This window comes from Lonchura striata, chromosome 13 (genome assembly GCF_046129695.1).
Source record: "Lonchura striata isolate bLonStr1 chromosome 13, bLonStr1.mat, whole genome shotgun sequence".
Lineage (NCBI taxonomy): Eukaryota > Metazoa > Chordata > Aves > Passeriformes > Estrildidae > Lonchura > Lonchura striata.
Genome location: NC_134615.1, coordinates 5,027,038 through 5,039,565, shown reverse-complemented (window position 1 = coordinate 5,039,565; position 12,528 = coordinate 5,027,038). Strand labels below are relative to the sequence as shown.

Sequence of the window (12,528 nt, the reverse complement as noted above, 5' to 3'; positions counted from 1 at the left end):
AAAAAATGAAGAAATATTCTACTGCTGTCTACAAGATTAGATTCAAACACTGTAAAGCCTTGAAGAGGTTTAGGCACTTTAAAACAGATAATGAGCCTGCACTAAAGCACTGAAATTGAGAGCAACTCAAAGCTGAAGAACCAATGTTATAAAGAAGCCAATTTATTTGTGAAGCAAGATAATGCAAATCTGAGAGACAGAGAAAATAATTTAAAATTATTTAAAAATTAATGCAGTTGAAGGGAGTTTCTTGATTTGAAGTTTTGATTCAGCTCTTACCTGGCGAAACACAATACCAGTATCAGTACAGTATCTCTGGGTTTCTTCTCCACCCTGCAGCAGAACAATTGAATTCTTCTGGACATCCTTATTCTGTCTCAGCCGTTCACACAGTCGTCTTCTGTTCAAGGCAAAGAGCGCTACAGGCACTTTCAAAGTCTCATTCCCCAGCCAAAAGAAGGGTCTAAAAGAGATTTTTTTCAATTGACAATTAATGGCAAAGATAGTGGCTAGCACAATTTAGATGCACAGTACTCATTAGTTTAATTCAACTCTACTAACAAGAGGATCATCACTCCTGGGGAAGAGATGTTGTACACACACGTTGCTCTCAAGCAACCATCAAGCATTGCTCACACAAGTACCACAGGAAAAAGGTGGAAACAGCAGCCAAGGCTGGCTGCAGCTCCAGCCCACAGCACGTCCCTCATCACATCCCTTTGGGTAATGCAACACAGTGACTGCAGCCCGTGTCAGCTGAGGAGAGGCAAAGCAGGAGGGAAGAAAATTAGTTCTGAGGTGCTGAAAACAGAAGTTGATGTTTATAGTAAGTCTAGCAAATTTCAGCAAGACCTTGTGGGAAACAGGGAGTGCAGAGAAAAGATGATGGACAGCAGACACAGGACAACAGCACTGCCCACACTCACACAGGATGTGCAAATCTCTTTTCTATGTATGTATGTTTATTCTTGAACACACACAAGCAGCCTCAGCTGGTGACTGAACTCAAACACGTGGCCACAGCAGCATGTATTGGGTACCACCACTTGTCCCTAAGGCCACACAAATGTGCTGAGACAGCCCAGAAAGCTTCTGAAAGATTGTACTCAACAGAGCTGCAACTACGAGGATACAGTTCAAAAGCAGAGAGCTCGCTGTTACTAATTTTAGATGTTGTAAGTACCTCAAGAATACGCGGCTGATTCCTACACGTTTATTTCAGGTCTGTAAGTGCACCTTTTGGAAATTTACCACTAGAAACACTATAGCTTTTCTAGGATATGGAGCAGAGGGAGGCCTTTAACCAGATATGAGAAGAATCTAAAAGCAGTTTGCTTTGGAGGTGTTTTTTAATGCTTAATAGAGCAAAGTTATGCTTTGGAGCTTCAGTATTAGATATTATCAATAAAATTTATCCATAAAATCCTATTATTTGAGTCCAATTTGTCCCTCCACCTCAGCTTCTCCAAGACTGACAGGATGGTCACTTTCTATCAGCCATGCTTTACAAATGCCAGAAAGGTGCAGTTACCTTGTTACTATGTTAAGATGACAAAAAATGAACCAACCACCAAAGTACTTAACCTCAGAGGAGCAAAGCTCCACATCTTAATTATTATATAGCTTTCATAGGCAATATGAAAGGTAACCTTTGATTTATAGCTGCATAACCTCCTAAAACACTCTATCAACCTCAGAAATGTAAACCCTGTAATTTCCCACTGCAGCCACAGCATAAAAGACCTAATAAAATACTTTATTTTACTTGCTTATAATCACTTGATATAACAGCATAAGTAATTTTAGAAGGTAAAAGACTGCTCCTCCTAATCCAATTTTCAAACTATCTGCTTACAAGTTCAGCTGATGGTGCACAAAACCCAAATGTGTTTATTTTTATTCCTTCTAACACACACCTGACAACCCCTCACCAAGGCAAGGTAATCATCACAAGGGCTGCAGCACAGCAGCACAGCCTGGAAGCTGTGCATAAGCTTTTGTTTTGGGGTAACCATGCCTGTAAGAAGAAGGAAGCAAGTTCATAAAATCCTAGCAAAAGCTACTGAAAGTTTTAAGTCAGATAGTGAACCTCAAAAATAGGCAAGGCTCTCCAGGTACAAAGCTGCAGCTCAGTAATTCAGCAATGCACAAGAGGCTGAAAAGGCTGTTCTCCAAGCATGATCATCTCTTGGAGTAAGTACATGCAACACCTGGAAATCATATGCTCACCTTATGGGGCATTTGCAAAAGGGAGGAGAGAACATCATCAGATACCCTGCTGATTAAAAAAAAAGCCCCAAAAAACTAACAGGCAGAGGTTGTAGCACAGCCTGTCTTATGTTTTTGCTTCAAAGGAAGGAAAAAAGTCACCTTCATTGCAATTTTACTCACTTCACAAGTTTGGGGATCTTTTGCTATGATTTAAAAAAAAAAAAGAAAAAAGAGAGAACTCTGACCTCTCTCCTCCAGGCCTATTCCTACATCCTGGAGTTCATAGGAAGCTGCTACAAAGACACATTTTCATCTCTCTTAAGTCTAATATTAATGCTTTTATTACACTTAAAACCTTTGACAATCCAAACACCCTTAAAGAGAAATAATGACATCAGACAGCAATTCATAGCAGTAGTTTTAATAAGCCACTAAAGTGTGCCTTTTACGGGGATCTTAATGCTGAAGCTAAACTGCATTCTAGTGCAAAATTATAGTTCTTGTGCATGTTTTCTTTACGTGACAGCGTGTTCATCCTTGGACATAACAGATCCTACTTTCCCTGTCTGAATATGATGCCACAATATGAACCCACAGCAGAGCATGGCCTCTGCAGCTGCTTTAGACAAGCAGTTTCTTCAGGGCCATGGCCTTGGTATCTGTTTTAAGGCTTCTGTACAAACCACAAGAGCTGAGCATGCTGGACCCTGCAGCAAGGGCTGCAGGACCCGAGGGCTGGGCTGAGTGCTGCTGCAAATCCTGCTCTGTTCTCAGGCTCTTGCTGAGCACTCATGTTAATTCATGCCTCAGATGGAGTGAGCTTACCCAGAAATACACTGACTTTCATAACTGGAATTCTGCATAGAAAACCAGTTAGGTTTTAGAGAGAATATTCACCTTAGAGGAGGAATTTGCTTCCTCCACAGCCCTTGTTCTGTTTTTTCCCCTGCAAGCACCCAGATGCCAAACTGATGTCACCCTCTGGATGGACTGACAACATGGCAGAACAGCAGGTGCTGCTTTGCCTGCAGAGATCCACTCACTTGGCACACATGGGCCATGCACGAGCTTTCCACAGCTAGCACAGAGAGCTCTCTTCAGACACAATACTCACACGGGCATTTAAGTCTTGCAAAAAGGTGTATGGCCATACACCCCGCTTTCCATGGCAAATAAAAATCAGGAAACAGAACTCTCATAATACTCAAGATCACAAGAAAAAAATGTCACACATAGGACTGGCTGTTCAATGAATTGTAGCACATTGAGTGGGTACACATACGTAAGTGCCTCACATGTGTATTAACCCTACAAATACACATGCAATTACAGTGTAAGCAATGTAAAACTATGGTCTTTGCCTTGGAAAAAAACTGCCAAAAATTCTCATTAGGGAAGAAGCTACAAGCTTTTCATTTTGGTCCATGATCTCTAACCACTCAGTTATATCCCACAAGACACGAAAATCACAGCATCATGGAATGGGTTGGGTTGGAACAGACCTCAAAGATCATCTTGTCCCACATCCCTGTCGTGGGCAAGGACACCTCCCACTAGACCAGGCTGCTCAAGGCTTTGAATAGCCTGGCTTTGAACACTGCCAGTGTTGGGGCATCCACAGCCTCCTTGGGCAACCTGTTCTAGTATCTTACCACTCTTACAGTTAAGAATTTCTTCCTAATATCCAGCCTAAACTTCCTCTCTTTTCATTCCTACCCATTACTCCTTGCCCTATCACTGCAGCTGCTGATGAACAGTCCCTCTCCAGCTTCCCTGTAGCCCCTTCAGATACAGGGAGGTGCTGTGAGTCACCATACAGCCTTCTGCTTTCCAGAACAGCCCAAATTTTCTCAGCTTGTCTTTTTACAAGACACTGAATTCATTATCAGAACGGAATTAATACAACACATTTGCTGGCCCTTCAATGTCAGCTTCTTCTGTTAGCACAAGGACTCCAGCATGTCTATCCCCAAACTCAACCCAAAACTCTCATGTGAAGTTACACATTTGATACAGAAGCACATTTGATACAAGCACTGCTTTGTGGTGCACGCCTCTGCAGAAACTATGCAAGCTTCTGCAAACAAACCCTAGCTGCTGACAAAAGTGGATACTTGCAAGAACAAAACAGGGTAAGAGGAGCTCAGCTCCCTTGTTTTCTCCAGTCTGGTACCAGCATTCAACCACTGCACAGTGTGGTAAAGGCCTCCCACAGTAGTCGACAGTTTCCTGCTGGCTGTCACATGCAATTTTTATGATCACTTAGGCCCAAGCTCACAGACGAGCTCTTTTATTTTATTATACTGCAAGTGAAATATAGCTAGGAACATTAAACTACATCTGTTTCTTTAAAGGATATTCTTCTTTTGCCTGGAGCTCCTGATTTTCAATGATTATTTCAGAAGTTTTCTATTTTAAACAGCGCACATTCTGGTACTATATGATTCATCTAACATTTTGGATTTGTTGTAAAGCAACCACCAGAACACACTGGTAACCAAAACTCCTATTTTATTTATGGTTTTCCTACCATTTTTCAGTTAACCTTTTGTACTTCTGGGGTTTTTTTGGCAGAAAATTAAAGGACTGCCATTTCTGTTCTACTGAGATCCCACAGAGAAGATCCAGATTTCAATGAAGATGAGAAACCACTGAAACTACTTCTCAGTAAATTATCATTTGTTTGTTGACTGGGCCTTATTTATTTGTTTGTTTTGAGCAACAGATCCATCAACACCAGCCTGAAGCGTAAACAACTCCCAATGCTGTTTCCACACCCCATATGTGAAGCTCAAGTGGCCTACACTAACAGCAGCCAAAATGATAGTAAGGGCTTTAAAATCATGGGGATTTAGGGTTAAAAGGAAAATAAAGCTTAGTAGGCCCTGAAAAAAATAAATACCCGAGGTACATGTAGGCCTTGTAACTTGCTAGAACTGCACCTGTGTAGCTAGTACGTGATAAATAATGTAGTTGTTAGATGTGATGATTGTTTAGTAATTAAATATAATTACTGTTTAATCATAAGAATAATCATGAGAAACTGTGGTCAGGGGCCTAAGAAAGATCAAGAGAAACTCGCGCTTGAATAAAGTCAATGTATATAATAGAACAATATAAGTTTAATAATTAATATGTATGTTATATAATGAGAAAATATAAAATACATTCACCTCGAAAGCCATGTCAGAGTCAGATTTGGGTCTGTACCCCTGATTCCCAGAGCTCCCAATAAAAGCACCTGCATATAATCATATCCCATGATTATGTGCGTTCCTGAACGTTAACACAAGGAAACAGGCGATACAACCGTAGTAAAAGCAGCTACGGCTGTTCACGGTATAAAATGGGTATTTTCTTCACGGCCAACTCGGTGGTTCTTGTAAAGTTCACGGTTTGAAGTCCCTCCTACCAGCGCAGCCCCGGGTGGCCCCGGGCCGGCAGGAGCTGCCGGGGCATGGCCAGCCCCGGGACGGCGGGGCCAGCCCCGGGACGGCGGGGCCAGCCCCGGGACGGCGGGGCCAGCCCCGGGACGGCGGGGCCAGCCCCGGGACGGCGGGGCCAGCGCCGGGACGGCGGGGCCAGCGTTGGGACGGCGGGGCCAGCGCCGGGACGGCGGGGCCAGCCCCGGGACGGCGGGGCCAGCGCCGGGACGGCAGGAGCAGCGCCGGGACGGCAGGGCCAGCCCCGGGACGGCAGGAGCAGCGCCGGGACAGCATGGCCAGCGCCGGGACGGCGGGGCCTGCCCCGGGACGGCGGGGCCAGCCCCGGGACGGCGGGGCCGAGGGACCCGCAGGGCAGCGGCCTCCCCAAGCCGGCCACAGCCGCGCCCCAGCCGGACCCGTGCTCGGCAACTCTGGAAACTTCTCCTTTCCTTTCCATACAGTTATAATGGCACCTTCTTACAGCGCGGGATGAAATGGCTGAATTTTGCTACAAAATGCGGGAAAACCCTTGTGCTATGCAATCCCAGCCACCTTTAAGCATCACTTCCAATCCTGAGACAACTTAAAGGATAACGCACGGCTGGGGACGAGGCACTGCGAGCCAACCCGCCCGTCGGACCCTTCACAGCTGTCCCCCCGCCCCGCGCAAAACCCGAAATCCTTTCGGAGAACCCCGGCAACGGAGCACGCAGCCCGGCGCCAGCCTACGCCCTGCCGGCCCCGCCGCCGGCCGGGGACACCGCCCGCGAGCCGCACCGGCCGCGCCGCGGCCTCGCAGGGAGCGGGGCTCGGGGCTCGGGTGTGCCGGGCGGTCCGGGGTCCCGCTGCCGCGGGAGCGCACTCACCCCGCCGCCGCAGCCATGTTCGCTCGCCGGCGCCGCGCGGTCACGTGGCGGCGGCGCCGCAGCGCGGGGAGGGCGGAGCGGCCCCGCCGCGCTGCCCTCACGGGACATCCGCGCTGCCCTCACGGCCCCGCCGCGCTGCCCTCACGGGACACCCGCGCTGCTCTCACAGCCCCGCTGCCTTCCCCTCAGGGTGGACCCGCGCTGCCCTCACGGGAGTCCCGCGCTGCCCTCACGGGACACCCGCGCTGCCCTCACGGGAGTCCCGCGCTGCCCTCACGGCCCCACCGCGCTGCCTTCACAGCCCCGCTGCCTTCCCCTCACGGCCCCACCGCGCTGCCCTCACGGGAGTCCCGCGCTGCCCTCACGGGAGTCCCGCGCTGCCCTCACGGCCCCGCCGCGCTGCCCTCACGGGAGTCCCGCGCTGCCCTCACGGGACACCCGCGCTGCCCTCACAGCCCCGCTGCCTTCCCCTCAGGGTGGACCCGCGCTGCCCTCACGGGAGTCCCGCGCTGCCCTCACAGCCCCGCTGCCTTCCCCTCACGGCCCCACCGCGCTGCCCTCACGGGACATCCGCGCTACCCTCAGGGTGGACCCGCGCTGCCCTCAGGGCGGACCCTGCCCTCACGGGAGACCCGCGCTGCCCTCAGAGTCCTGCCGCGCTGCCCTCAGGGCGGACCCGCTCTGCCCTCACGGCCCCGCCGCCCCGCCACAAGCCGGGCTGGCACCGCACCGGGACCTCCCGATCCCGGGGCTGTCCGTCCTGAGGGACCATCTCCGGCCCTTTCCGCGCGTGCTGGCTTCTAAGGAGCAATTCCAGGCCTCCACGCCAATGTAACATAATGTAAATACAACCTTTTACAGGGATTGCTTCCCTACCGCTGACCTCTCCTCAATTAATGGTTGCTCAGAAATCCACTTCGTGTGCAGTTCTACTGTAATCCCTGGAAGAGATGTTTTCCACCTGCATTTTGAAGTGGTGAAGGTGTTTAACAGAAGCGCCTTGGGGGATAGTGTGCTGGAGCCATCGCCAACCCTTGGGCTCGCTCCACTCTGCTCGTTTTTCCCTATTCACACAGATTTCATCAGAGCCCGAAATTACTTGTTCTTGCCTCAAAATTACTTTTCTTGTTTCAAGATTACAAGATACCCGAAGAAACTATCATAGTCCAGGGTTCACATGTCAAGTAGCTCGATGCAGTTGCAAAAGCAATCGGCAGGAGCATGAAACACCAGATAAGAATGCAAGGTCGGAGCTCTGCTCGGTGACCTGAACACTGGGTCCGCTGCTGTGTGCAGCGATAAACGCAGCTCTGGGCGGGCAGGTAACCCTCCCTGCCTGAAAATCCTGTACATCCTTCCCCTAGGGCTGCTCAGTAATGCCACTGCTCTGCTGGGCTGGCACTGATCTCAAAATAAAGAAATATTTGACTGCTTCCACCACAAACGCTCTGGAAAAAGGAATGCAAGGCACTGCAAAGGCAGAGTATTATCATAAAATACATGGTGCTTAAAGTTCATGTGTGTTATCAGAAATCAGTGTACTAAGACACGTGCACAATTAAGCCCCTTTTTCTCATTTGGTCATATTGTCCTCTAGAAGTTGTGAGAAAACTGCAGCTACCCATGCACAGCTGGCTCTGGAGTGGTGTGTGAGACTGCAGGGCAGTGACAAGCAAAGATTGATTTTGAGAAATCTGGATAGGCACATGTAAATTAAATAAAACTAGAATAATTTTATTTAATATTTAATAGTAAAATAAAACCAGAAAAGTCAAGCAGTCATTCTCTAGCTCTTTATGTTTTTGCATTCAACAGTCAGAGACCTTTAGTACAAAATATATAATGAAAAGTTTTTTTTTCATGAACTGTACATGTGACAAAGAACAATACTTAATTTGGGGTCCAGGTTCACAGATAAAGCCCTATTTTAGAAATACTTGTTGAATTTCAAGAAACTTCCCTCAGTTTTTGCAGACTATAAAAAAAAAAAAAAAAAAAAAAAAAAAAAGTAAAAAAAAAAAGTGAACTCCCCTAGAGGGACTTCCTCCCACTTAGGTTCCAGCGGAACCACTGGGAGGGAGGAGACTGGGAAGCTCACTTTGCTTTTCTTTCTCCTCTCAGGACTAGAGAGAAAAGACTAAAGCCTTCAAGGCACTCTTCCAAATACTGTTATTAGTGCCTTTGGGCATTCATCCTGCCCTGCTCCCCTTTCCTACCCCTACACTTGTCCTCTGCATTGTAGTATCTGCTCTCTGAAATGGGTTTTCTGGTACTCTATCCTGTTTATTTGAATTTCCTTCTTGGTCATTTTACCTGCCTTCCAAAAACAATCACCACATCTAGAAGTTACCTGCAGTGTATTAAATCTCAGCAGAAAATAGGACTACATTCATTAGGGGGAAAGAAATATCCTGTTCTTCTGTCTCAGGATTTGAAACAATGAAACTGCTACACTGTGCATGACTTAAACTCATTTGCAAGGTGGCTATACTTGAAATGCCAGCCACAGGAACCACACTGGCTGCCAGACTGGGAGCAAGCCCAGCTTTATTGCACACATAGACAATTCTGATTCTCTCCATGCTGCAATTGACTCTGCAATTGAGAGTAGTAAGCCTGAATATTTGAAAGGCTGAGTTTAGAACACTTCCCTCCACACCAAGGTTTGACTGACCATTACTGTCACTTACCTCCCTGTAGGACTCTCCGTGAGCAAGAACATCCTCTCTCATGCTGAAGGCCTGATTTTGCAATTCAGGCAGCTTCAAAATTCCCACTGTAGCAGTTTGGATGTACAAGAGATGCAAGACTGCAACATGTGATGGGATTCTGCACCAGCCCTCTGTATTTCAACTGTTCATACTGCTGTCCAGGCAGGATCTTAGAGTCCAGCACTATCAGTGCTGATTGCTTCTATTATCTCAGTTGAAAACAAATAATGTTAGGTTAATAGACTTCCTTTTATTACATGAAAATTACACAAGTGATGTGAATACATGTCAAGGCATTTGCTCCTGGTTTTAGAGTATAATAGATGAAAATACAAAGTTAGCAAGGGCAGATGCAATCCAAATATGTACTAGTGGAAAAGGAAGGATGCTGCAGCTGTAGTCACAGCATGTGCTTGGGGAGCATCAATTCTCCTTCTGCCCTCCAGTCTGGAGTGGTGTCAAATACTGGAGCTAAATACTCTCTGACTGTTGCAGTGTCTGAACTTCTCTGGTGCTTTGGGAAAATGCAGTTGTTGAGAGACCAAATCATCTGGGACCGATGTGAAGGATCACAGAGCCACCCTGAGAACTTGGCACCGCAGCACGAAGTCTTGAGCTGCCAATACCTTGACACAATGTGGGGAACAGGGTCTAATGCTCAGTGACTAAGGTCATCCCCCCTAGCAAATCTTTACTTGATATGATTTCAATACAAGTCTCAACTGATTTTCTAAATATCCAGAAAGCTTCCATATCATATGTGGCACCACAAAAACAGAAATGGGAAATGCTGATTCATCAGCACAGGAATTGTTCTTCAGCTTGATCTGTTTTCCTGCTGATTGTTCCTCCAAAAATATGGAAGGTAGAACATTGTTGGCTGAAACACTCTCTGACCCTCTTCATTTGGATGGGGGAGCACTGGCTAGGCAAAGAACAACAGAATAGCTTTTGTATGTATTTGAGTCAAAGTCTTTCATACATTGTAGGATCACCTGTTAGGCCAAAGTAATTATACAGACTGCTATGCTAAAATGTGTTAATACTGTGGGGTTTTTTTAATAGAATCATTCTACAGGGACCCCTACTGCCTTTTTTTGATATAATGGCCATAAGTCTTTAATGTGGAATTAAGATTACAAGGTCCCTTCAAAGCAACAGATTGAACAAAAACATCTGCCTTTGGCATTTTCATCATGAAATGATTTTTAGTAAGTTTTCCCTCAAGCACTAAATGTATACTGCTGTATTGATCTTTTGCCTCTTGAAATAAAAGCGTGATTTTCCTAAAGCTTGCTTGAACTAAATTATTATGAAAGACAAGAAAGGTGAAGCGTTACATTATCTCATTACTCTCACCATTGACTTTCAGTTAAGAGTAAGAAAATCTAGTATATTCAAAATGTGCCCATAAAGGATCACAGTCCCTTATCCATCTATTGTTTGATCTTCACAAAAATGTATGGGGTTTTTTTAAGTTTATTAGTATAGACTGTAATTGTTTTATTTGAATCAATCTGCCCACCAGTATTTATAAGTTGCTGCACAGGAAATCCTATCTCATCAAAATGTATTAAAACAGTACTATCAAAAGTGCTTCAAAGGCTTCTTTTTTTAGAGGCTTGAGTTATCAGGTTTTTTTTAAGAATTAGTGGCAAATGTGATGTTCTCTGTAATGCTTCTCTAATATCTCTGGAAGCTTGAAAGAATCAATTTTTGTGTATTGCAACATATTGCTTTGCTTCAATAAAAGACTTCTCAATGATTTTTCAGTCTGTTTACTCATATATTATGTTTTTTGCTAAGCCACAGGCCAGGAAGGCACAGTTTATGTCTGTTGTGTCCTTTGCCTAGTGCCCAGCACCATGACTCCTTTCTGGTTTTTAAAGAGTCAGGTGTACTTGTACTGCATTAAAAATGTGACATGAGTGCAGTTCAGTCATGGCTAATTGCCAGATATAAGAGATAAGCCACTATCCTCTATCTCATTTTTTATAACTAATACTAGTTAGCATGATAGATGAACATTTTTTTTTATTCTAAGTAAGTTTTAATGAACATCCTGTAGTGAAACTTTGCAACTGCATTTGGGATGTGAATGTAGTCAGTATCAGTGAAGCCATTACCCCAGCATCATCACCAAAGTTACAGCAGACACCACATCTCAGAACAGAATTCCTTCACATTACTCATGGTCTGTTTATCAGCATTTCTCACTTTCAAAAGCACAGCCTCTTTCTACAATGAGGAGTGGCTCCCTGGTTGTATTTTGAAGGGCACAACCCAAGGGCTTTTCACCACCTTCTACAGCAGAAGCATGGGAAGAGGCTGATGGAGCTTCTGCACTGTGTTACAGAGAACTTGTCTGGCCTGCACATATGAACACGTACCATTTGTACAACGGGAAAGCATCACTACTCTTGCAAGTTCCCTGTGCTACCTTGAACTTACCTGAACCCTTGCAATATATTGTACAGTTTTAATACAGAACATGTTTACAAAGCTTATTTTTTCCTTTCATTAGTGTCTGCATAATATACTCTCCACCCAGTGCATAACAAATCCCCAAACAAGCTTATAATATGCATATGTAGATATTTTCTCAAAAGATTAATGCCTTCAGGTTTTTGCAGATTAAGATCCATATCTTCACACCAATTTAAAGTCAGATTTCTCACTTTTTTTTGGTAAGAAAATCCTCTTTAATTATTGCTTATCTGGAATGTATTTTCCACTCTGAAATCTTACAATAAAATTGTAAGCCACTGGTTTAGCAAGATCAGTATTTTGTTAATGATGAAGAAGTTGCTCTTTCTTACACCGACATATTAGAATTGTCTGAAATGAATTCTTTCAGGCTTTGCATGGGCAGCGTTTCTTTTTCTGCTTGAAACAGTCCTGCCCTCCGTGCTAGGAAAGAAAGGCATGCTTATGATGCTGCCCTCTAATGCCAGGAACCACTGCTCCTTTTCCTTTCTCGTGCTGCTCTGCAGAGTGGCAACAGTCAGTGTAGCAATGACAGCAAGGTTGCCATGGAGCCACGTCTGCCACCGCGTGAACTCGGCCCTTCCCGGCCAAAAGTCATCAGTGCTGCTCCCCAAAGCGCCTCCCAGCGCTGGCCCTCAGTGCCAACTGCAGATGATGAGATAAATTACTTCCTTTTCCTGCAAACCACTCATCTAATCTCCTCCGCATCTGACTGGAAATTTAACCCAGCTGGCTCCTGCCTTCAATTTAAACCTAAAAAACCCCAAGTGATAAGCAACTGGCCATGAGATTATCTAATCACAGTCTATGTCCTGGGACTTCAGCACT

General features: G+C 45.6%; 1 protein-coding gene across 2 annotated transcripts in view; it reads right to left on the bottom strand.

Annotated features, from left to right (window-relative positions):
- Window positions 1-6,569, bottom strand: part of PEPD (peptidase D) — a 147,285-nt gene extending 140,716 nt beyond the window's left edge. Inside the window, exons 1-2 of one of the 2 annotated variants that reach the window (XM_021536684.2) lie at window positions 6,503-6,569; window positions 280-463 (exon numbers count right to left, since the gene is read on the bottom strand). In XM_021536684.2, coding sequence (XP_021392359.1) covers window positions 280-365 — 86 coding nt within the window. In that variant the 5' untranslated portion in view covers window positions 366-463; window positions 6,503-6,569. The remainder of the gene's footprint in view (window positions 1-279; window positions 464-6,502) is intronic. The other variant, XM_021536683.2, reaches the window with a different exon arrangement.
- Window positions 6,570-12,528: the final 5,959 nt, after the last annotated feature.